We start from the raw sequence: 26,683 nt of genomic DNA, 5'->3' as shown, positions 1-26,683 counted from the left end.
CCTTTGTTTTAGGTACGGTGCATTGCTCTCTTCACTTTTCTGCACATTGGACCTCACATCAAGGAGCCATTATAATGCTCACAGACTAGCACAGCTTCAAAAGAATTCTCACCGATCAGCAGTGACCAATTCTAGCATAGGATAAGTAATACTCTCTAACAAAGCATACCTGTGGACTTGGACGCCAGGCGTGTATGGACATAGCAGGGCAGTGAAGGTGCCAGCCCTAACAACTATGCATTTAACTGCGACTGAAAGTCAAGAACTGTGCAATTGCTTCAGCAAGCCCGTGTCTATGAGTGTGCATACAGCATTGGACTCTGTCTTTGCTGTTGTACTGCAAGGCATGGTATGGTGACCTTTTACTAGCCTCTTCATATGTTTAGTATTTTTTGCCTTTGAAATTTTTAATGTGTTAGCATTAAATCCCCCTCGTGAAGAAAAAGTGCCCGGCAGCATAGTGTTGTGTATGCCACCCATCACAGTTTGCAGGTGAGAAAGTGGAGAGGGACATCCGTGAAGGAAGCTGGAAGGTGGCTGCCACAAGAAAAACCCAGAGAATGGCTATCGTGAACAGGGGAGGTTCTGAAGCGAGCTAAGGAATGCGCAACCTGAGGGTGGTTGCCACGGTAACATGGGGTGGCTTAAGTGGAAAATGGAGGGCCAATCAACCAGTGCCAATCAACTTTTGCTGATTAATATGCTAAGCCGGCAACCTTAGCTCTTCAAGCAAGTAGGCATTATGCTACTGTCATGTCATTGCACAATACCTTATAAGCACCCCAGCAAATTTTTTGGAATGAACTTGTATTAAAGATGCAATAAGGAGAATTAAGAGTTCGTCCTTTCATCATGGGAACTTGATCTCCTCGCTGCGAGCATTCTCAGAAACTTTGGATCATCCTGTGTGGCGATTTCTTTATTAATTTGTGTGAAACATCCAGGATCCCATGTTTTTTTCCTTAAACTCACTGCAGAGAGTAGGAGGAGTCAACCAACATGGCGAAAAGATACATAGAGTGCCTTTTAGCCAATCGCATGGTGCCTTGCCGCTCTGTCACTGGCAGAGTAATACATGGAGCCATCTTTGAAAATTTTCAGGTTGCTAGTCTGACTGTGCCCAGCTGGAGCAGAGAGTAAGGTGCATCACCCTTGTAGCAGCCTATGAGGACAAAACATAGCGTGCTTGCTTCGGGCTTTTTATTTTGGTGATATGTTCTCCGAACCACAGTTGAACGTAACACTTCACAAGTAATTGATTACAATTGTGGAGACATTTTATGGTGCAAATTTTATTTAGTTGATTACTTTTTCAAACAGTATTGTTCTGGGTAATTCAATTACATTTTTCCCAAAAACAAGTAACAAAACGTTGCAGATTCAAGGACCTCAATTTGACAGCAAACAGTGGTGCTAGTGGGGAGGTTTTCTTGTTGAAAGAGCAACAACAGGTGGTCTGCGGAGAAACATAACGCACGATCACATCCTGATTACAATAGGGTCACCAGTGTCACCTTCGGCGGTTATCGTCCAACGTAATATCACTTGACCGCTTTTGTAAGGATGCGTTGTCCTGTCAGATGGTGCTGCCATTTAGTTCTGACTTACCTCCTACTATACCAACTTGCTGGCTTCCACACAGAGCATGGAGGGGGGGATATAGGCCAAGAAGGTGCATAAAGAGTGTTTTGTAGCATCGGAAGAAAGATGCGTGGACCACGTTGCCACCTCCTAATGGAAAATTAACACGGCAAAAACGAGGACGAAAAGACACATACAAGATAAAGACACGTCTTTTTGTCATTCTTGCACTTTTAACATGATAGCAATAAGAAGCTCATGTGGCAGAAAAGGCGGCATCATCATTATCGGTGTCATTGTTCGTGAGGAAAAAAATCCACGAAAAAATCCGCAGAAAAGCAACTTAGGTGGCAGGTGGGCCACCTAGGTTACATGACCTTAGGGCATCTTCACAACCTGCCCACCGGACATTGAGCAAACTACCCACCAGGGCACGTGACAGTTAAATTAATGATTGGTCGCAAGAAGTTGCTCGGGGAGAGCAACCTGGCTTGATTGAACAAGCTCCATTGGTGTCAGCATCTGTTGACATCAGTCCCAGGGATCTATGAATGTAAGTTGAAAATGACCAGCTCCGCATAAATGAGCATTAACCCATTAATGGTATTATATACTACATTGAAGGTTTACACTCGGTGCCTTTAAATGGGATCTGAGAAGGGCTCTAACAAAGTTGCAGTATGCCTATGATGTTGAAGGACGCCTCTTCACAAATATCCTCCAGCAAGAATTTTTTTCATGCGCTTTGTGGAAGCTGAGTTAACTATAGTCAAAATTTGACTTTCAGCATTTTTGTTCCTTTTCCTCTCCTCTCATCACTTTTTCTATGCTGAAAGGTCGCTTCTCCTTCACAGCCCCACCACAGTAGGCGGAGCTTCCCGACCCGCTGGAGCTATGCAGCCATGGTAGTTGTCTGGCATATGAAAGAATCGAAGCAATAGCCATCTCCAAACTGGTATACGCAGGAGTGGCATGATGGAAGAAGGTGAGAGCATGAAATGGTTGTCAGAAAGGACTCACCAACTTGCACGCATGATTGTGGGTTCTCTGATGCGTATAGAAACGTATTATTAGGTTGAGGTGTTCATGTCAACAAACGCACTTATTGAGTGAGTTCATGTGTTGTCCTCAAAAGGTGTTTTAGAGCCACTTAAAGTTCTATTGTAGAAGTGCCTATGATGATGAATTAACATTTTGTTAAGCCTGAAATAAATCGGTGGTGCACTCGGGCACCAGACGGCGTGGTTCTCTATTTACGGGACCCATATGTTTCCAGCAGCTCCTGGCCCCTGTCCGTCAGTGTGACGGGAATGCACACGCCACCGTCAGAAAGATCAAGACCAGAACCGAACAGATACTTAGAAGCGCCTAACAATGCTACCAAGAAATCAGAAAGGGCTGCATGCAAACAAAGTGAACTTTCCCTGCAATATCAAGTTGCAAGGAACGAGAAGTTTAATCTCCTTCCATGTTGCACACACTTTTGTCTTGAATACGCATCGATATGCTGGATGAAAGTTATTGTAGTGAGTTAGGAATACCTTTTGAAACTAATTAATCACAGGGTACTTACAGTTGTGCTTATGTTCCAAGGAGAGATGTAGCATCACTTTTTGCCACAGGGTGTAACTTGGCATAAGAGTCTTTGTCCAGACATCTCAATCTCACCCCAGAAGAGCACGCCAGGGGAAACCATGTTCCTAATGAAGAACCAGTTGTTACCTGGTGGAACTGGCAATCAAACCCAGCACCTTCTATATGCAAGGCGGATGCTCTGACCACTAGGCCACTGCTTCGGCACTCCAGTGCCCCAGGTATCCATCTTGTTCTTAAAAGGTTCAAGCCGAGGCTTGCCTTGGTGCTTGGTATTACTGGGTCCACAGCTTGGGAAAGGAATTTGGGCCTTCAAATTCTACCACTGTGAGCAACCGTCATCTTCGCTGTCTACTGCTTGCTTCTCAAGATATCCCATGAAGCTGCCGGTTGGGCATGACAGGATAATGAAAAGTTAGAAAAATTGTTTGAAATATTGTATGGCAGTTTGGCTTGTAGAGCAGAATTCAGTGGCAAAAAATCACATTCGACAGGACTATTTTAAGAATACTGCAGTCTCTTTCACAACCTTCCCAAATTTGGATTATGTTGGCTGCGGCCTACCACAATCAACCAGACCCATGTGAACAAAAGTGCAAAGGGATGTTAGCAGGCAGCATCATGGTAACCTGGGGTATACTCTGTAGCATCACTGACAGTTAAGAGAACTAAAAAGAAGTAAAAACTAATTTAAAAACCCAGCATGCTAGTGGAGCTCATCATGAGTAGGTCACTGTCTTGTGGTACGAGCTACCAGGTATACAAGCCCCAGGGTTCAACATAAATTTGCAACTAGGAGCTGGTGCACAAGGTATTCTTAAATTATATCGTCAGTCTCTCCAGCACATACTTTGAGCGTGTTCAGTGTAGCAGTTGATTTCTTCATGAGAAAATTAGCGTTGCCTTCAAAACACAACTTCTGTTGAAAAATAATAACATGCAACAAAACATCTAGCAAGCTACCATAGATTATTATAGTGTGAGTAAATTTATGGTATGGCAATCAAAGTTGGAAGAAAAATAGCACAATAATAAACTGTTAGTTTTCTGTAATTGTTTAGTCACTTTGCTGGAGCTGTAATGACCACTGTAAATCATTACACTTCAGGTGGTATAATTTGCAATCGCTTACTTTTTTCTTTTCATGTGTACAAGACTGCTCTGAACTGCAAATATGTAGAAGTTTTATTAAGCTCTTATTTACGTTGGCTCCAGAAAGAGTAATGAAAACATCTTTGGGTGTCTTCATGGATTATTGTATTTCAATTGGTCTTTGAAGAGTGATGAGGTTGTCTTGCAAATGCAAATGGTTAATGCATATTTTTATTGGCATAATTTTTGGTTGTGTTGCCTATGACAAACTATTTATGCACAAATGCACAGTCAAAATAAAAGAGAAAATGAATTTTCCTAGAATGCTCTTCAGTGCACCTCTAATGATGCCTTCCACCCTGAAAAACAACAATCTGAGCCCTGATAATCCCCATATTGATGACGCTTTGCCAGATTTTCTGCTAATCCGACCACAAGAACAGTGAGCTCTAAAAGGAGCTTGCTTTGCTTTAGGAAGAGCCTTGTCATCCATGAAGAAACAACTGAAAAATATTCACAGGTGACAGTCAATTGAAGCAACAGATTTCCATGACCACTTTTACAGTTCAAGTTTCTTTCTTTCTGATCAACTTTATATACACAATATCATAATTACTATCTACAAGGAGACAAAGTCTTTCATCACTGAGATCTTCATGTCCCAAAGACTGTTGCAAATGCAGAAGCCAAATGGGTTGTGTTTAGGTTGACACTAAAATGCATGCATACATGCCGTTGTGACTGTCTTGTCATCTTTGCCTTGAAGGTTCTGATTCGCGATCAAGAAACTTAGGGTTATGTCACTGCTTGTGTAGTGTCTAATTTTTCCTGGCAGGGTCAGAGTCTTGTTTTGGCTGTTTCTTTGAGCTTCGTAGGTGTATACTGAGGGACGTTGACGAAGTTAGCACTAATGTTACCAGTTGTGTTCATGATGGTACTGCTAAGCATTGCTTTTGCTCTTTGGTGGTCTGCAAGGCCAGATTTAATACAGAAGCATAACATTATATTTCTTTTTTTTCAGAGCAAGTGTGAGCCTCTGCCACATGCCAAGTGAGGTTTATTTTTCGTTTTTACCTTTTTTATCTTGCACGTGCAATGAGGCACTCTCTTTTTTCTTTTCTGCTATTGTATGACATAATAAGCGAGCTATAACAAACACTCGTTTCTTATGAACGAGGACAGTGCTACTATCAAAATAGGCTTTAGGGCAATGGGACTACATCTCAGATAAACAGAACAATTGTGGTGGGATAACAAGCTAGGAGGGGCTGTAAACTGTGTCCCCAGTCGAAAAACTTGCATGGAGATGGATGAGCATCTGAGCATCCATGACACCCTACCCCAAAATGAACACGGAGACCTGGAAATGCACCAAAAAAAAAATTAGACATTGTTTTCAAACCAGCAAAGTTTTACCGCATGCCTTGAAAGGCATTGCCTGTACTGGTGAAAGACACGGCAAGCTTTTGTGTTAACGTCCTACAGTTCACGAGGAGCAATGGCAGTGACTGGCAGCAGCATTTTGACTAAGGCAAGTCTTGCGCACTGCAGTGCTTTGGGAGCTATGTTTTTGTGCACTACAGGCCAAAAACAAAATCCTAGAAAATGCATGACTTTTGTTTTCATGCAGTGAGGCCTAATTTCTAATGGCGCATTGGGTATTGCACACGATTTGATTGCCGGGTGGCTTGTTGAGTTCGACCATTACATGGCGAATAAAATATGAGCTCCAACTCACAGTATAACTTAGCAACACATCATGTATTGCCTTCTCTGGCTGCAATTACAAGATGTTCTCACCGCCAAACGCCAAGTGCAAGATCCAACCACCGAACACGGGCGTTACTTATGTGCTCAAGATATTCGGCCGTCCAGCCCATGCTGATACCAATTTACACACTAGAAGGCAATGTTTTGGTTCAGATGTCTTTGTTTGCTTCTGTGGATATGATTAAAACCGTGTGGATGGCCTAACTGGGGAGTGCATCAGGATTAGATTCTGTAAAGCATGCTTTATGAACCAAGGAAGAACTCAGAAGGCTTTGTTACTTTTATAGAAATCTTAAAAGGTTAGTTTTTCCATCTTTCACATGTAATATGTCCAGTATGTCCCAAAAATCTTGTTGGATAACACTGTAGAAGTCTCTCTTGACATCCAGAAATACTCCATGTCCCTAAGATGTGTCTCCTCAAACCCACATTTTATTAATTCCTCCAGCCTTAGTTGCTCTTCTATTTCCTCTCATTATAGCCTAATGCTACCACCTTGCATGTTAATATGCCCTGTGTTTGAATTAATTTTGCACTGGTGCTTACGTCTATTTATTATACTATGGCTCCTACATTTCTTTGATCTTGGTTCCTCCTCCTGGTTGTTTTTTTCTACACTGGTGCCCTCAGAGCTTTCGCTCCCGCTATAAAAATTCATTGCCTGGCCATGTATCCTACCCCTGCCCTCTTGCCAGCAGCCACACTGTAGTGAATCCCTTCTTGTGCAAAAGGGTGGGGGCCAGCCTCGTACATGTCCGTATTAACATCCATCATGCCATACCCAAGTTGTTAGATCATAACCCTAATGACAAGGTTAGCCTCAATGACCCTCCTTTCCATCCCGCCAGACTGCCCGTAGGCCTCTGGGATTGTGAGAATGGTCACATGCACCTTCTCAGAGGCTTCTCTAAGCTTACGCAACCCAACCCCTAACAGTCTTTCCCTGGTACCGGCTTCTCCCCTTCAGCACAACATTAAGACCAGCATGGATAATGACAAAGATTTTGTCCTCTGTTGTCGGTGCTTCGGTCATTGCATCTACCATGCACTTTCCTGATTGAGCCTCCACTTCACCTGCCAGTCCACCTTTTCGTGCAAGCTGGCCCTCCTGCCACTGCAGTTCTCACTCCAGCCACTGCACACCACTGTCGCGCGTCACTGGGGCTGTTGCTACCTTTCCCTCTGGCTCTAAGCCTGCTGCACTACAGCGCTGTAGAGTTGCGGAGCTTCCACGCTACCGCTACCTCCTGCATGCGGTTTTTCGGGTTTTACGTCTCGTTCCCTGCCTGCTTTTTTGTTCTTATTAACTGCCCCTTCCTGAGACTCCACACTGTCTTTGCCCTTCACCTGACGCTGCTTCAAGGCAAGTTTTCAAGGCTGTCTGACTGTGTGCCAGGCTATGTGGGGAATCACGAATGCAGTTCTGCAATCTTTCATCCCTCACATGACTTGTACTTCTGGTTAATTTTTCTTGTTTTGTAGCATTGTTGGCAAATGCCTGTAAATTCCTTTTAACAGCTCCAGAGTACAGTGACCTATGCAGTTAACCTCAGTGTTTAAATTGCATTTCTACTGACATGCATAGAATATGGCATTTCATGACCCGCCACAGAGGCTTTGGCTAAGTTGCTTTGGCTCAGTGGCTTTGGCAAGGTCACGGGATGAAATTATGGCTGCAGTGGCAGCATTTTGATAAAGCTGAAATGCAAAAGAGTCTATGTGTTGTACAATGCCGGAGCAAGTTAACTCCCCGGTGGTATAAGTTAATCCAGATTCCTTCACTATGGTGTTCTTTTTGCCCATAAGCTGGTTCGAGATATGTTAAACCCCACATATATACCAAAAGGTGCTGAGCACAATAATTTGGAGCTGAGTCTTAACTATATAATATGGAGCAGTAATGTGATGCTAGTTTTGTTAAACTTATCAGTAAAGTAAAACATTTGTGGTAATGATTATAATTTAGTTGTGATTGTTAAATTACATTTTTAATTTATAATTGTAGTTGATTTCTAACGGGTGGGCTGTGGTGTTATCAGTGGACTGTTGGGCAAGAGTGTGGAGAATAACGAGCCCTGCATGTTGATGATAGTGATGGAACTGCCGCTGAACTGTCATGGTAGCCAGAACATGACACTTTTTCATGAGCCGCCATGGTGGTTCAGTTTTTGGTGCTTTGCTGCTCACCTGAAAGACACGGGTTTCATCAAAGCTGTGGCGTTTGCATTTCAGTAGAGGCAGAATGCAAGAGGCCCATGTACTATATGATGTAAGCACACATTAAAGAATGCCAAAGAGCCAAAATTATCTGGAGCCCTCTGCTACGGCATCCCACTTGAGTCGCTTTGGCACATTACTCCTTGTGCAAAACCAGACCAAACTTTTTTGTGACACTTATGCATGGTTTTGAGTGCCCTTGTACCCGATGAACAAACGTGCTTAACCAAGTAATTGCCCTGAGCATGTGATGACAGTGAACAGCATGGCATCAGGAGTCAATTTTTTTGGACGATGTGGACCCTGCTAGTTTGCAGAGGCATGTAATGTGGCCTAGTGATGCCTAAAAATGCATAACTGCACTACTTAATCAATACTCCCCCTCACCATGCCAATGGCTTCCTTGGTTTGTTATTTCTTTCTTATTTCTTAGAGAAACACTTACTTCATGAGCGAATTAGCTGTGGCGCACATGCCAAGAATAGTGACATTTTTGGGTTAAAACTGAATTCTGAAAAATAGATTTGGCTTGCTTTTATTGCCTTTTTTTTCTCATCCAAAAAGTCTAACCCCTACTTATAGCTAGAGGTTGGACATTTTGATTTTTATTTTTTGAAAATTCAGCTCACTCTTTTTGAAGCGAAAGCTTCACTATGCCAAGTTTTCAAGAGGGTACCGTCAGTGTATCCTTGAACAACTTGGGTCGCTCAGTCCCTACAGGTGGCCTTGATAGGAGCAGCCACCTGCCAGTGCATTGGAGCATCACTTGACCGGTGCGCTGGTAGTGGTATGAGGACTCGCCGCCATTTATGAATGTTAAGTAATGAATGAGCACTTCTGCATATATGCACATTAAACCGCAAAATACATTGCATCGAGCCCTTAAGGCAGAGCTTCATTTCTCCTGCAACTGAAGAATCACCACCTGCTTTCACACATCTGCAGGGTTTAACTGAGTTAAATTCCTACCAATTTTTTGGACTTCATTTCAGGACAGAATTCTCGTTTTCTTTTCTTCTGCGGATATTATTTGCTACGAATTAATACTGGTCTTCTGTGTTTTAATATGGTATTCTCGTGGAGGACTAAAAATTCACTTTTAAGTTCATAGCTTCATGACGTCTTTAGAGCCAGAGCATTCTATTCAGCCAGCAAAAAACGAACAAAGGGTTGTAACTTTCTGGTAAGCGTAGAGCTGTGCATGCAGAAGGAAATCCTATCATCAACAATGAAAGTAACGGAAGATAAGTGATGGAACCATCAGACAAAATGCCAAGTGGAAGTTGATTTCGAAAATCTGGGTGTCTGTGTGTTATCGCTGAGTTGCAGTAAGTTGAGCGAGAGAGACGGGTTTCATGTGGTCTGTGTGTCAACAGCAATGGAACTGCCACTTACTGTCTTGGTAACCAGAGCATGTTTCGCTTATGCATGCTTTTATGCGTCGGAAACCTGCTTAAGCAACTAGCCAAAGCGGGTGATGACAGTGGACAGTGCTGCATTCGAGACAACATTTGATGGTGACGTAGAACCTTCAAGTCTGCAGAGGCAAGTAGTTACTGGAGCAGTTTCTCAAAATGAGCAATTAACTGTGCTACTTATCTAGTGAACACTGTCACCACGGCCATGGATTGCGCACTTGGTGGAAGTGTGAAAACACTTGAATTTTTGTGCTCAAAACCAGCACAAATCCTGTTTTGGGTAAGAATCAGCAGTTTCTGTTAAAATCAGCCAGAGCAAAATATATATTGCATGAGTGCTGTGAACAGAATGAAAGTGTGGCACTCTTTGAAAACATAGGCCATGGAATATGTTAGCTTAAAGAGCCACTGGTTTGTCCTCTATATTCTTGAAGGCCGTTCTAAATCTAGATAGTACGCACTGAAAGAGGAAAAATTTTGTTTATTTTGAACATTTATGGCTTGTGTTTGTGGTGTGTTGCATGCATCTTATATGAGCTGATAGACGAAATGGTCATAAATTGAATGCAGCCCTCAGCAGCTGTTTTGTGAGTGCTAGTGGTATTAGCAGTAGCACGGCCGCTATCGAAATTCTTCATCATGCACTGGGCTTATTCCCAATCACTTAGTTGTTAAATTGTACTGTAGTAGATTCTGGTTCATTGCTTCGGGGAGAAAGGTCTGGTGCATTTGGAAGACTGAAGGAAAGTTATGCTTGATGATTATGCATTTTCTCCTTTTTTCTTTATTTTTAGGCTGCAGCCTTGCAGTGGACAGTGAGGACAAGTCTCTCACTGCACCAATTTGTAGATTAATCTTGGCGAAGGGATTGTCGCTTGTCATCTCCATAGAGTTTCTCAGTATTGCCTAGAGGGAAAACAGGCACCACAGTCTATGCGAGTTTCTTAAAGAGCACTTCATCAACTGTGAAAATGCCGGGAAGACAGTTTTCTGCTTCGTTTGGGTAGCATTGGGCCAAAAACATGGACTCTGCTTTTGAATCAGCAGCTGCACCACGATGCTCTCTTCAGTCTGCACATGCAATTATTTCAGTGGTGCCTTTTTATCTACCTAAATAAACTTAGCGCAAGTGTTAGGCTGGTATCAGAACTTTTTGCAGCATTTCTTCAAGGTTTGCCTCAAGATTCAAGGGCCACAGAAAGGGGTGTTTGAGCTTGGCTTTAATATGCTTGCACTATGTAGAGTACAGGCCACCGAGCGTCCATGACGCGTACCAGACCTCAAAAGTGAGCGGGAAATTTACAATCAATTTCTTTTAAATTCCCGATTGCGCACCTCGCCGCGACGCGCGGTGCTGGGTTTCCATGCGAAAACCTTGCAGATGACGTCACATCCTGCAAATAACGTCAGCAGCCAGGGGTTATCATTGGTTCACAGCGCCAAATTCTTTCAGATGTCACGCGCTACTGCGGCCGTGGCCACTCCGCGTGCACTGCAGCCGGCGGAAGTAGGGTAGGGGTCGAATGTGTGGGCCGGCTGAGGAGCGCTGTTTTGGCCTGCGATAGGAGAGGGAAAGGCACGAAGACGCAAAAGTTCAAGTTTTGTCTGCGTATAACCCATCTTTCACAAAACGCATTAAAATAATTCTTGCCACAGGATAATTATGAACCATCATCTTTTAACATCCCAGACATATCGCACCTTTATTGAGACCCCCTTTCTGGGTGCCTTTCATACTTGCTGTTATGGCTGAATCCACGTTTCATGCCCAACAATAGCCAAGCCAAACACGAAGGCTCATCTTCCCAGTGCCACTCCATGGTAGATGAAGTGCTTCGCTGTCTGGATTCCCACTGGACCATAATAAGAACCCTTTCGCCAACTCACCTCACTCTGATGGAGCCTGCTGAAGAGTGTCTCGGCATTCTTAATCTGATGCACTGCGCATTCAGAGAGGATTACTACAAAGCTGGCCCTTTCATTGAGCTTTATATATGGTTCCTTGCCGGACTAGTGAGGCCAGATTACAAACAATATTCAGGGCTAAAGATGGTAGGATGTGTAACAGCTGTCCAAATGGCTTCCAGGACTGTGTTTACCATGTATATTTCCTGCTTATTAAGGTGCTCATCCAGAATTATCTCTGTAATAACTCCATTTCCTTGAGAAGCTGAATAGTGATCATGTTCACAAGTGAGTAGAGAAACCTTGTGAGGGAAAGTTTGTTGCTGGTCTAATGTATACTGCGAAAACCTCCAAGGTGAGATAAATTGTAATTCAATGACAAATTACTCGCCAAATGAAGAGATTAAAAGGGTTTTCGAATTCGAAGAGCCTATATGGGTCGAATGTGTTAAACTGGCAGATAAAGCATGAGAAGTCTTTTTGTGCTAGCATTTTAAATAGCGGCGTAATCACCAAATAAAGCCGCTTGAGCGTTGAGGCTTCTCCGCAGTGTAGAACGCCAGCCAGGGGCTGCACTGATGACGTCATGTACGGTGGCGCTACATTTCCAGTGAAGCTTGAAGGAAGAACACTTAACATCTCTGAAGTTAAAGCTCATGGCGTGTTGTATGATGACATCGTACAACGCACGGCAGTATGTGGGCAGAGGCAGCGAAAATCTGAAATGTTGGCGACAACGACATCACGAGTTTCTCTGCATTTCTTTCATGCAGTGAGGAGAAGCCTGAACATAACTGCTACTTTACGGGTGATTACATCACCATTTTAATTGCTACACAAAAACTGATTGGCATGTTTTAAATGAGAAGCTTCATACATTTGAATCCTTGAATTTTGAGTTCAAACAATTTCATCTTCTCTTGCTGCTGGGCTCCACTTGTGTGTATTTGGTTACACTTAACTCCCATTGGCAACACAATATTCCACAAAGCTCCCAATAATATTAACATCACCAGATTCGAGCAGATATGAACAAAAGTGCTTTAGTAAGGCTTTGCTGCGGGGCAGATTGGCTAGCAGACACCTTCATGTGTTGTAGCTGTCATAGCATATAACAATGGCTTCACACACAGCTGCTTAGAATTTTGCCATCGTGAAATACATGCTTTTTAATCGTGTCAAAAATGCCAATATTTAAAAATAAATCTTGCACCTATGAAATTTATTTTCTGATATTTTTCATTGTTTTTAGCATTGGTGAGAAGGCGGTGTGACAGATAATATGTAGTATGCTGCCAGCTGCATTTTTTTCCTGAACAGCATTGATCAAAGCTGGTGCAGTTGCTCAGAATATTTGTAGCTTCTTTTACTTGCTGCTAAGTCACTGTTTTTTCTCTGCTCCTTTCGGTGCAGTGCTGCTGGTTGAGGTGTGTGTGTTGTTACTACCATGTATGCTGCATATTTGTTGATTGTTGCAACAGACTGTGGTCTTGTACTTAATGAATCATGCTTTATAATTTACCTTGTTAATATGAATATATGTCACGTGTTAATCACTCCTGTTGAAAGAGGCACTTTAATCTGCCACGCTGTGCCATTTGTGTGAAAATCAAAATGCACCTCGAGGTTTTCCTGAGGTGCAATGGTAGGCATTTTCTTTAACCTGTCTTTTTTTCCTTTAATAAAGAATAAGGTGTTCCTAAACCGTTTCGTACGCGTGACCCCAGATTGTGGAGTGTGTGACATTTGGCCAAATTACACTAAAGCATCACCGAGTGGCTGGATACATTGCTGTATTGAGACCATATTTGGCATCTAAATTTCGTGCCTGTGACAATCCTCTTCCAACACCGTTTGCATGATTGGCTCTATTTACATGGCATGTAGTAAAGTGACAATCAGACTCAATTCAAGAACCTTCACAACTTTCGCCCATGTCCAGTCTCTGCTCATGGGTGAATACAAAAATACTGTTCTGTGTATGAAAAGAAAGCGGTGGCAGTCCTAACGGCCGGGTGCCTCGAATGGTGGAGCATCGGTGCACTTTCAACTGTTCATTCCTATTTTGCAACCTTTTGTCACTCATAGTATGTACATACTTTAAAACTGATCATAGTTGCTGCATTTATGGTTTTTAAGCACTTGCAGTCATATTTAAAACATGAGTAGAATGCATTGTCATGCTGCTTGGTGCATTCATTTTCCTGGCTTGTGTTTATTTAATTTGCAAAACCTTTTTCATTGTCTTCTTTATCCACGCTTCTATAGTGTGCTGGAGTAGTTTAGTTCAATCAGCTGTGAATTGGAGTCGCATGCACATTAAACCCATATATGCCGAAACTTCAGAAATATGAAAAAGTTTGAAAGACCTTTCCATATAAAATATTTATTTCATTTCACATTTCATAATCAACCTTTTATTGGTGTAAATATTTTTCCCAACACTTTTGAGCCGTAATACAATGTAGGGTACTAAGCAAGTTCGCTACCTGTTACATGTGGTAAAAGATCTGTCAACTTTAAAATCACATTTCTAATCACATATGATGATTTCCTTATGACAATGTGCAAAAATATTTGTTCTTGCACAGTTCATTACTGCATAGGTTTGACTGTGCAGAAAAGTGGTGTCCTACTTGTTGGACGCTAGGCATATATGGATTAACATGAACGGATAAAGTTTAGTTGTAACAGAGGCAGAACGTTTGTCGTCTTCTGTAACCTTCCCCAGTGCACAGAAGGAAAAGCAGCAAGTGAGGTTGATTACATTGCGCCTTCAATGTCCATCTCGCATATGTAGTAACAAAACTTTTCTTGATAAGGCAGTAGTTTCTCCCTTATTACAAATCTACTCCACCTCCGGTGATTCCCCTAAACATTTGACCAATACTGTTCCCACTTCGAGTTACTGATCACTTCACTCTCGCCCTACTACAAGCTTGCCATCCTGGTTCGCTCAGTTGGTACAGCGACTGCTGCGGTGAAGCGGTAGTCCTCGGTTCAAACCCCGGACCGGGACGAATTTTTCTTTAGCTCCAAAGTTCCTGAGAAAGCTGCATAGTTTTTCTTTGTAGCCTTTCAGCTGCACTTGGGTTGATGTTGTTGAGTAATTAGTGCCTTATTACAAATCTCCACTGTGGGGGATTCCCCTAAAACATTTGACCAACTTCTTTTCTTGCTTCAATTTTCATGTCTTTCAATGTTGCATGCATAGTGTTATGTACATTGTTCTGCTTTTGGGCTTTATGCAAAAATGACATTATAAAGAAACTTGCATGCAAAGAATGATCATTAGTGCCAGATTAGGTGTCTTTGCTAAAGTTATTATTTACTCCTATGGCTTTACCTGATATTTTTCTGGAAAACTGTGCATTTTAGTTACTCAAGTGTGACTGCTAAAGCTGCTTATTCTTTAAACATCCATTTGCGGTTACCTCACATTATTCTAAAAGATGTGGTGAAGCATATATGTGAATTTTAAACATGAGTCTTTGTTATGAAGAAAATAACTTTATTCTTTTATGGCTCAATTTGCTCCTAGGTTGAACGCCATCTTTACGCATGGCTACTGGAAATACTAGTAACTCACAATAGGTGTGTGAAGCAGTAAAAATGGCTCAAAAAGTTTGGTTGCAAGTTCATGCCTGTGATTAATTTTGTTACATATTTTCGTTTCGGTTCTTTTTTATACAAATCTGGTAAGATAATGAAAATGTGACAGGCTGCACGGACTGTATACTGCTACATGTGCCCTTTTTTTTGTTAACACTTATCAGAAGTTATATAGGTACCATTTATATTTGGAGATTTTAGTTCAGTAGTAGCATCTTCAAAAATAGGTTGTTGGTAGCCTGTCATTGTTTGAAGTCCATGCAAACACAAAAAATAGCAAATATTTTAGCTCCAGCTTGAGTTTTCTTTAATACTCTCCATGACACCATTTCTGCCACCAGCATAATAAGTCCGACCCCAGTAAGAGTATCCTAAGCATCAATTCACTGTTCTTGAGAGGTTAGCTAGCTCTGATAATTGCATTGAGACAACTGTGCACCTGACTTTACTTATACTTTGCTTCATTTTGCAGGCGCAGTTGGAGTTCACAGCAGCTGTAGCTCATCTGAACAATAACTGCAAGCAGGAAAGAAGCGACACCTGTGCCTTGAATGTGGCTATGCCATAAATGTACACGAAGCCTACATGGCCCACCAGAGAGGACACACATCAGAAAGCGCCCCTTTCGGTGCAGCCATTGCAACAAGAGCTTTAGATTGCCCGCCAATTTTAAAAAACACCTTTTTATTCATATGGGAAAGAGGCTGCACCAATGAATTCATTGCAGGAAGAGTTTCATGGAGGGGAGCAATCTAAACTTGCAAAGACTCTTTTGCACCTACAAGAGTGAGAGGCTACACCAGTGCAGTCAATGCACCAAGACCACATTCGCATCCACACATCCGAGAGGCCGTACCATTGCCATCTGTGTTCCATGGCTTTTGCAGCGAAGTCATACCTGGATTGTCATTTGCAATCCCACATTAAGGAAACACTGTCCCTGCATAAAAGTGTTTTACATGGTTCAGTGGTATTGCAGTGATCATGTTTACTTTGTGTTTTGCATGGTGTAATATATTTGAAGAGTTAAAAGATGCCATATATTTGAAGGGTGATTCTATACTCTACTTGCTTCCCAAAATGAACTGTGAGCAGTGGCATCTAAGGAACCTGCTGTCCTTGAATGGATGTGTTTTCTGTGTATTAAGGCTTTATTTTATCTTAAAATATTTTTTGCAAGCATGCTGACATGAGCATCAGTGTTGAAGAAATCTGTTTCGGAAAATCAGACAGACCATGCAGGATATATGCTTTGAATACCTATTACTGGCATGAGATGCTTACCTTTTTATAATGAAATAAAAGAAAGATTTCTTTCACAGGAAATGCAGCTCTTGAACAAGTTTTTCTTTGTTCGCACCATGTGAATGGGAAATGTTGCCGGTGCATTGAACCAATGCCACGTATTTTTTAGATATTGCAAAATGAATCCAGTCTTTGCTGGCTTCTTTTAATTGTTTCCTCTGCTTCATGCCTGGCTACATGAAGTGTCTGTTTTGTTGGGATTGTTCGTGTTTGCTGCTCATCCTTTTGTGTTTACTATGAATTAAATGCACGGTTTGCTGACACACTTCCACTCAATGGTTGCGGCATGAGTTTAATAAACTTAATTTTCAATTTCAGTGCAGAAATAACACTCATATGTGATATCTTTTGTAAATGTACATAATGCACTAGGGTCTTCAATGCTTCTAAATAACTATAGTACCTGAAACACGCTGTGCACAATACAACTCCAGATGTAAGGTGCCTCACATATAAAATGCTCATTTGAGCATAATTGAATATGCCAAAATAATATGAGATCCTTACATTACAACCAATTGTTCCAAACTTGATAGGATACAGCTGCTTGCTGCAGGGATTACCTATAATAAATTTCGCTACAAATGCTCTTCAAAAGAACCGTGTAAACAAGCTCAACTAGCGGCGCTAGAAGCCAGAGCTGTGTATGAAAGATTGGAAGCTCTTTACCTTATTAATTAGCAACTTTCTCAAAGTATGCAAATCAAATTGCTTTGAAATCAAAACCAATGAAACATCATGATATTGCCATATTAAGTTCATTCTATTACCGACCATAAGAAATGATTGTTCTAAGATTGGTTACTTTTCGCAAAGCTGCAGTCGAACTCTACCAGACTTGTTTTGTCCACATCATTAAATGAATACCTACATCACTTAGATAAGTTTGTATATGTCACTAACTCAAAGCGGCAGGGTTATTTTGTGGTTATCGAAGCGAGCTGTTGTCCTGGTTCCTGATGTGATGCATTTTGTTCATGTGTGCATTTAGAGGCTATTTTCTGTTAGCAGTTGTATAGCTATGTTTTTGAACATGTCTGTTCTTGCAGCGCCAATTTTACTGTTGACCTTTGACTGCTTTTCTACTCTTGTTAAGCCCCATTTGGCACTGCCAGTATTAATAAATGAAAAACAAATTGGACAGAGTAGCAAGCATTGGTGGTCACATTCTTCGGGCAATGTCCTTTAAAAATGGGGCTTGAAACCGGAAAAAATAAGGTTCCGTTTCTTGCTTGTGAATGCCTGTCTCTATGCTAGTTTACAGTGTTGTTTTATTCTTAAAACTCCAAAAAAGTGCTATGTCCTTAGACATTACATTTTCACCAACCAATCAGCAGGTGTGTTCTGTGTTCATGCAGATTTCTCAGGTGTCAAGGTGTTGAATGTTTTTGTGCCTAATGCTGTTTCACACAGTACTAGGTTTCATAAGAACTGCCTTTTGATTAAACATCAATGTGCAGTGTTCATGTATAGGAAGTGTTCTTCATATTTAGTTGCTGTACTTGTTCTGGGTGTGGTGAAATGAAGCTATACTATTGCATTTTTCTCGTTTATGTCTTAACAGGAGTTTTTTCTTCTATCATTTCACATTATACCGAATTCTGTGTGATATTCTTTCATCAGTTTTATCATCTGCCCTTTGATCCACACAGTAATTTCTTGCAAGATACTGTGTGAGAGCACTGTGATGGTTAGAAGAATAATGACAGTTTTTACTCGACGTGAATACTAAAGAAACATGCTCGTCGATTACAGGCTTTTACTTTGGGCAACCCATTAGTTAGGGCAGGTAGTGACCACAGATGTAGATCATTAGTGAATTAACTAGAATAAGAGGAAATAGAGTTCAGTGCATTTGGCAGGTTCTCTCAGATCATGAACGTCAGTTTACCAATATGTTTCAAGACAAAAATAGATGACAGCTGTATCTTGCCAGTTTTTTCTTATTGGGCAGAAACGTGAAGGCTAACTAAAGGGGTTCAAATTAAGCACAGTGTAGCGAGCTGTGGAAAGCAAAATGATAGGTGTAACTTTAAAAGACGGGAAGAAGGCTGAGTGGGTCAAGGATCAAACACGGGTTAATGACAGCATAGTCAAAATCAAGAAGAACAAATGGGTTCAGCCAGGGCATGTGATGCAAAGGAAAGATAACTGATGGACATTATGGGTAACAAACTGGATTTCATGGAAAGGAAAGCATAGCAGGAACAGATGAGATTGAGTTATTAGGTGGGCAAAAAGTTAGATGGCAGATGAGATTAAGAAGTTTGAGGGCATTGAGCAGCCACAGCTAGCAAAGTACAAGGTTAATTGGAGAGATGTAGGAGAGGCCTTTTCCTTGCAATGGCCATAGTTAAGCTGGCAGTGATGATGATCAACCTGTGTTCAGTGCTCTGATTTATGCCTGATAGCTTTTTTACAACTGTTTTACAAGTTTAGAAAAGCTCCATTACTGTGTGCATCAGCAACAACACTGGTTTCAAGCCTGATGGTTCTCAAATTCATGTTTGTTGTCTTGTGTTCGAAGGGAAGTGCTACAAAAGAGTTCCGTGCTAATAGAGCATAACCTTACACTTGCTGATGGCTCAGTGCTTGCTAATTCTCTACTATAAGAACATACCCCTTTTCTGATAAGCAATGGAAGGGATTAATAAATTTTATGCATCATCAGCCTGCCTACACACACTGCAGGGCAAAGCCTCTCCCATGTCTCTGCAATTAACCCCGTCCTTTGCCAGCTGTGCGCAACCTATGCCTGCAAACTTCTTAATCTCATCTGCCCACCTTACCTTCTACCGCCCCGTGCTACACTTGCCTGCTCTTGGACCCACTCCGTTCACCTTAAGGACCAGCGGTTACCTTGCCTTCGTATTACTTATCCTGCCGAAGCCTAAGATGTCATTAACTCGCGTTTGTTCCCTCATCCACTCTGCCTGCTTCCGATCTCTTAACATTACACCTATAATTTTTCTTTCCATGGCTCGCTGCATTGTCTTCAACTTAAGCTGAACTCTTTTTGTTAGCTTCAAATTTCTGACGCATAGGTGAGTACTGGTAAGATACAGCTGTTGTACACTTTTCTCTTGAAGATATTGGTAAACTGCCAATCATGATCTGAGAGAACCTGCCATATGCGCTGCATATATACAGTCGCTTCTAACATTTTTAGGTACAATTTCCATGATGCTTTTGCTGTAAAATGCTGTTATTTGCTTCTGTGCTAACCAAGAATGCGTGCCATGTTGGGAATATTATTTATTTATACACTGTGTTGTCTAAATTGCTCTTTAGTTTGTTAATTTTGATACCACTTGTGCTGTCTTGAGAGAGCGTCCAAACTCTTAACTCTTCTTGAGAGGGTGTCAGATGCTAGCAGTGCAGTGAAGCATACCTCTCACATTTTGCTAAATACTGTGTATGTGTTCTTTTACCATGCAGGCTCCGTCACAGCACCTAGTGGCTGCAGCTCGTCCCCTCAACAAATATCACAAGCAGGAAGGCAGGGGTATCTGTGCCCTGAGTGTGACTACTCCACACTGCATCACGGACACTTCAAGAACCACCAGAGGACACACACTGGAGAGCGCCCCTTTCGGTGCAGCTATTGCAACAAGGGATTCACACAGGTGGCCACCCTAACACATCACCTTCGCATGCACACAGGCGAGAAGCCATACCAGTGCAAGCATTGCAGCAAAGGCTTTGCAAGGAGTTGCACGCTTACTAAGCACCTTCGCTTGCACACAGGTGAGAAGCCGTACCAGTGCCATTTGTGTCCCATGGTGTTTGCTACAAATTCACACCGAAGATATCATGTGCAATCCCACAAGAAGAAGTAGGTTTGCTTGCTGGTGGCATCTTGTGTACCTTCAGAATTTTTTCACTTAAAGCCATCTGCTGTTCATTAATTATGGTGAGCATCCTGTTAGAATTTTGTGATGCAGTGTTATGCAGCCACTCTGCATTTTAGGAACCTACCAGTTTGGCTAACAGGTCTTTGTTAAAGGGATACAGGCAGATAATTTGACAAGCACCATCTTGGCAAAGCCTCTTATTCCGATATTTCGGGAAAGTTAAGAGATGTAATAAACTTGGGTTATTGCCCAAATTGATTATTTCCGATTCAGACATGAAAGGGTTAATGGCTATGAACAGTAGAGCGTCCCACAAATCAAATGTGAGCGATGCAGTCAAAGAATATCGGCCATAGACTGATGTGTTTGCTGTGTATAACTGTTTCCTTTTACTTGACAGTTCAACAGTTTGTACAGGAAATGTTGCTGTGACACATTTTTTTTGTGTTAACACTAAGTATATGAGAATGGTAATTCCATTTTTGAAATGATGCATCGCAGTTTTATTTTCTAGAAAGTGTGGGGAAATTCAGCGTTGTTTTTAGTCCATTATGTTTCAATTGTTCTGCAAATGTATCAGTTGTTCCAAAAATGTGTGCTGTGCCTCGTGGTGCTTCTGCAAGCAGATGTTATGCATTGTAAGAATTTGCCATTATTTCTGTGAAGGTTTAATATTATTTCTTGTATCTAAAGTGTACCAAGTGGATTTTCTATCAAAAATTATGTTGGAATAATTATTGTTCTGCCATATGCGCAAGGAAGAGCTGTGAGGTGTGGCAAAGTTTTACGGTGAATGATGATGAAAGATGTTGATTTTCCAGCATGAAATGTGCATACCATGATGGCAGCTGACTGCCAGCGATCAATATGCTTACTGTGCTGTAGGAAAGATGAATAAAAATTGGTTTTTGACTAAGGCAATGGGTGAGTAACTGTCTCACATATCTTGGTGGCCACCCAAACTGTTCTGCAAGGAGGGATAAAGTTTAGAGTGAGACAAGAAACGAAGATGTGTTAGTGGAGGGCTTCCGAACAATTTTGACCTCATAGAGATGTTCAATGTGCTCTGACATCGTACAGCACATGGATGCCTTTTGCGTTTCACCTCCATCGAAACGCGGCCGCCGTAGTCGTGTTCAAACCCGGGTGCTACAGCTCAGTAGTAGAGTCAAGTGCCCTAACCACTGAGCCACTGTGGCAAGTATGTGTTGTAAGGTCAGGAACGCCATTCTCACTCGAGAATTCACTGGAAAGCTTTCTGCTTGGATCCATCCCCAGCTGTACTGCCCCAGTCGATATTGTGCAACAGGCTTTCTTTCTATACTTCATCATTGCAGGTTGACAACTATACTGCCCCTGCATGGCATGGGTCTCTCAGCAGTGTTAATGTGATAGCATATTAGTGGTCCTATTCATAAGAAAAGCCAGCATCTGTCCATCTATCTGTGCCGCAGAAAGGGAGGTAACTGACCTGCTACAGTGGGTAGATAGCAGCCTGCCCACCATGGCAGGTGGCAATGACATTAAATCGAATTCAGTGCTGTTGCCACCTGCCCACAGTGGCTGTGCACATCAGCTTAGTTGAGAGATAGCCTCCCAAAGAAGTACTATCTGTGCAAAAACACCTTATGAGAGCTCAGGAAGAGCAAACCTGGATCCCGCAAGCCCAATTGGCGGCTGTGTTTGCAACAGTCGCCCTCCGGGCAGTGGCGCATCACATCACCACTCCGTCACTGCACCAGTAGTTGTATGAAGACTCCCTGCAATCTACGAATCTATGAAAGAGAACGAGAAATTGTTTGAGAGAGATTTCTAACGCTATTGCATTGTATTCTTAAGGGTATTAAGGGTCGTCTAAGTTCTTTTTCAGCGACTTCTAAATATATGGTTGCCATGTCACTAAGAATGTAGTCTGCACTCCTGTTGAGATAACTTGTAAGCTTTAAAATGCTTTAGTTCTTGGTGTGCGGTGTATGTAAAAACATCAATATTTTCAATTTCTATGATATGCTTTCTGCGACATGCTTGTTGCTGCCAAGTCTGGCACTGGTGGTCACACGTGTTATGCTACTCGAGCTGGGGATAAGAGGGAGGTGGTAGAAGGGGCAGTACTGGTAATAGTGCCACTAAGCATGGGCTAGCTCCTTAATGCTAATGAAATGGGAAAAGGCTGCGAGGTTTGCTGTTTAGTGTTAGCACTGTTGTAAAAAATTTTTTTTTTTCTGGCAGCTTAGCGTTGCTAAGCATGTAATATTGTACGAAAGGAGTTTTTTGTAGGCGGACACCACCACCACATTCCTGAAAGCATGAATGAGGTGTCCACTATCCAGGAAGCCAGTTAGGTGCCTTTGCTTTCCTCAAAGTCAACGGACTCAATTTTGTCAACGCCAATGCCAGTGAACTCTGGCGGGTTAATGCTCCAGTGCCACATTTCTGCCAAAGCATAAGTGCAAATGCATGCAGCACACATCTCTGTTACTACCATCATGTAGCTCAAAGAGTGATTGAGGCATCCACTGACCCAGGGAGCCAGTTATGCACATTTCGTTTCAGGACTTGTGCGTACAGAGGGAAGTTCATGAAGGCGATGACGTGCAATGCACAATGCAAGAGTGTTAAAAAGAGATGTTATCGGTTGCGGCAATAGCATAGTGCTCTTGTGCAGTGGTCAGCGAAGCTTATCTGTTAGCGCCGCCTCAGATTCGAAACCTAGTTGCGGTAGGTCAGAGTTCATGTAGAATTCTTTATTGAATTGAGCTCAACTGCTTTTTATGTTCTGTTATTTAAAAACAGGAGCATTATTTGTGTTCACTTCTTTTTTTCAGCATTTGGAGTGCATGCAGAACCACAAGTAAAAATCTGCCAACCATTTACCATGTGCTGCGTATTGTGCTAAACTCGGCGAAAGGTACTGCTCTGCTTTTTCTGTGTTGTGTTTCTTGTTCTTCTCAGGCAGCACAGTAGCTGGTAGCAATATGACATGCAGCCACTGGCTGCATCACCAGCTGTGCCACCAGCTGTGTCCATGGGCAATATGAGGCACAGCCAGTGGGTTGTGTCCCAAAGAGAACAGCTTTAACTGTATGAAACTTCAGATGAACACTGCTTTAGAACAACTGCTGCCCATCTTGATATTCCAGTTATAGCTTGGAACCAGTCTGTAAAATGTGTCTAGTGATCAGTGAATTTAGCACCTTGTGTGAGTGCCCTTGTGCCTAGGTTAACAGTACTGCTATGCGATAGCAGGCCTTGCACCAGTGTTTTTGTAAGAAATTGTGGGTACGAGTGCATCGTGAGCTTGGTGGCTATGACTGGTTTCATGCCCTTGTCCTTGTTTTCCATTGTGTCTAGTATTCTTGCCTTGAAGAATTCAAGAGAATATTCGTAGAAAGAATCCTATTCGTGATGCTTTGTGTTCTAAACATTTTGTCTTGTTTGTATGTTTGCTACTGCCTCTTATGAAAGTGGTTTCCTTGCTGATGCAGCACAATTTTTCTGTCCTTTCACCAAGTGCTTTGTCATAGGGTTTTCATGGCACTTATTTTCCCACACTTTTTTCTGTTTTCTGGTGCTGTGCTACTGCTTGCTGCATGTGTTCAAAATATACTTCATTTCATTCATTGCACTTTTTAATTATGAATCTTATTGCATATCTGTTAAATTGAGTCGATTTGGCCCTATGTTGTATGCATTTATGTGTGGGATGAGCAATACAATAATTTAGCTAATTAAGGCTTCTTTCATGTGACTGCAGTCCATGTAGGCTGGTGCACATAACACAGATGTTTTAACTGTTCAACAACCAATGAAATGATCTGCATTTTTTGTGGGCATTCTGTTCATCATTGGTATCCAAACATTTTAAATAATGCGGTTGTCACCTCCTGTCTCCAACATTTTTGCATGCTGTAGCAATCTGAAATTGTGCTCAGCAACCCCGGCTTGTTGTGTCCTCTTCTATTTATAGAAGAAACCATAAAAAAATGCATGAGATGGGATGAAAGTCCTGGCTAATGCTGATCTATTTTCACTTTGTTTTTCATTTTGGAAGTCCATCTTCTCAGCTTTTTTGATGCAGTGCAAGTTTCTATGGCACCAATTTGTCCCTTTCTCATTGCCACGTCACTATTACTTACCTGCATCTACCCATATTGAACAGATCAAGAGGAAATGTGGATTTAATCTTTGTTGTACCACTCCTAATTGTTCACTCTTCATGATGCATTTCAACACAGAAAAAAAAGCAAGCTTCAGCTTCTATTCTTGTGTTTGCTGTTGTTGCTGGTTAAAATTATATTTGCGGTTTTTCCAAGCCATTTCCATATCACGCGCATTAAAAGGGTTATTCCCATTTTATTATGCAAGTTATTCTCTTCCCAGCTTCTCAAAGACATTCAATCTCAAGCTTCATTTTGGAAGATTCCAGTGAATCTCTACAGTGCCAGCACTTTTTGATTACCAGCTGATTTGGTTTTTGCTTCTTTATGATGCATGCAGCATTTTTGTGCAGTCAGGTATGTCACTAATTTTAAAGAAAAATAATTTAAAAGGACGGACTACTGAGTTTTAAGGGCCCAGTCTTTCTTGGTGCAATAAAAAACTTTGTGTCCAAGGCACCTGATTCCACAGTAGTTTTGTTTGAAACGCAGTAGAAGATTTTTACTAAGAATATTTCAATCTATGCATTCTCCTGTTCTTATGTGTGCTAATGATGGAAACCTCGATCAGCATTTGTGGTAGTAATTTTATGCCCACAAGAGCGATAAACAAACAACTAATATAGCCCCAGCTGCCAGACAGTAACTATGACAGATTTAGTATAGTACCTTAATGGGTACTTGAGTTTCCGTGGCTGAAGCTGCTATGGGAGAGCGACGTTAGTAGACCATGGTTACTTCTTCAACCAAATAAACTCAAAGCGCTGTGACAACATCCGGCAATGAAATCTCGAAGCTATTTGTTAGCAGTGTGAAAAGAGGTTTGCTTTTCATCAAAGGGCACATTCGAGAGAACGTAAGCTATAATGAAATATGACAAAGACTTTTGAAGGTTAAAACACCGTTCGCACAACATAACGGGGATACTTTAAAGTGTGGTCACGTCGTGGCATACACCAATAGTGGTAACATTTCTCCATGTGATGGCGCTTCAGTTTGTTTTGGATTACTTTGCTTTCTTGCGTGCTTTGTTCATTGTTTTCATTCTCAAGCAGGAAATGTGGGGCTAATCCCGATAGAATTCATCTGCAGGCTCATTTCGAAGACGAGCTTTGAACAAAACCGCGCAGATGGGTTGAAGAAGCTCAAGCCCAATGCTGTCCCAACGGTGCTGCCATTCAGAGGTCAGATACTTGTTAACCTTGGTGTTTGTTGCCATGTTGCTTATCGCCTCCTCTACATTTAAAAATGTTGAGTGAGGAAGTGGTTGGTGTGCATACATATTAGGTTTTCTGGTGCGTCTTCTATGGATCCTTTTCAAAACTTTGGAGGTCAGCTTCTTGGCACAACAAAATTCCTTCACCCTTACCACCAAACCAGCTTTGGTGTAAAAAAAAGGTGCAATGCTGCAGACATATATAGCCTGAATGCCGCTTTCCTTTCTTTAAATGGCACGCTGTCATAATAAAGGGATTAGAACCAGCTTTGCCTAGCCACTCCTTTTGCTGAAGGGGGTGAAAAACAGCTGCATGTGACGGGTAGGATGGGCCGCCATGGCGAATGGTACTTAATTTTCAATGCAGAAAAGCTTACTTTCGGAGTTTTGCAAAAGGACATCTATATTAAATATGTAATGTGCTGTTTTCGCTTATTTATCTGCTTCTAGAACTTGCTAAAGAGCGAAGGCCACCAAGGGACCGAAGTGCGCATGTGCCTGCATTATTCAGTGATGACACCGCCGCACAAGGTTCTTCACCAGAAGTGAGAAACGTCCTTTTCTTAAACACGCAAGTATATCTTCCAGCAGATTTATCGTCTGATGGAGTGATAAATGAGAAAGTGGTGGGTACAGCAAGCAGCAGTTCTAGTGAGCAACTTACTTTGACCACCACGGATGTACGCATTATCAATTTTCTGGGACGCGAGACGCGACCAAAGTTATCTCGATTTTTCCTAGCCTCGCGCAAGTGTGCCTACTATGTTCTGGAACTTTCCTTGCCGCCTTTAAAATCGAGCATGGCTAAGAGCGGCGGGCATTCTGTTAGTCGACGACCGCCGAGCACGTTCGCTGCTATCACCGCCGCTGAGTTTTCAGAGCTGTTCTTAGTGGGCGTAAGCCAGCCTATTAAAGTATTCTCTTACGAGCTGTTCTGTGCCTTCCTCAAGACCGGACCCCAGT

At 42.0% G+C, this 26,683-nt stretch overlaps 1 protein-coding gene and 2 long non-coding RNA genes across 3 annotated transcripts in view; all 3 read left to right on the top strand.

Moving 5' to 3' along the window:
• LOC144108356 (uncharacterized) overlaps nucleotides 1-26,683 on the top strand; it is a 53,528-nt gene that overhangs the window by 11,671 nt on the left and 15,174 nt on the right. The window contains exons 3-5 of the mRNA XM_077641611.1: nucleotides 2,436-2,566; nucleotides 19,932-20,328; nucleotides 21,685-21,716. Of these exons, the coding sequence (XP_077497737.1) occupies nucleotides 2,554-2,566; nucleotides 19,932-20,328; nucleotides 21,685-21,716 (442 nt within the window). The 5' untranslated portion in view covers nucleotides 2,436-2,553. The remainder of the gene's footprint in view (nucleotides 1-2,435; nucleotides 2,567-19,931; nucleotides 20,329-21,684; nucleotides 21,717-26,683) is intronic.
• Nucleotides 2,573-16,155, top strand: LOC144106500 (uncharacterized). Its single transcript, XR_013309031.1, has 3 exons — nucleotides 2,573-3,395; nucleotides 5,288-5,316; nucleotides 15,661-16,155. It is a non-coding gene; the product is annotated as an uncharacterized LOC144106500 (long non-coding RNA).
• LOC144106501 (uncharacterized) lies at nucleotides 23,180-26,240 on the top strand. Its single transcript, XR_013309032.1, has 3 exons — nucleotides 23,180-23,255; nucleotides 25,597-25,688; nucleotides 26,171-26,240. It is a non-coding gene; the product is annotated as an uncharacterized LOC144106501 (long non-coding RNA).

This window comes from Amblyomma americanum, chromosome 10, assembly GCF_052857255.1.
Source record: "Amblyomma americanum isolate KBUSLIRL-KWMA chromosome 10, ASM5285725v1, whole genome shotgun sequence".
In the NCBI taxonomy this organism is placed as follows: Eukaryota; Metazoa; Arthropoda; class Arachnida; order Ixodida; family Ixodidae; genus Amblyomma; species Amblyomma americanum.
The sequence above is the reverse complement of the archived record's forward strand: the minus strand, read 5'-3'. Positions and strand labels throughout refer to the sequence as shown.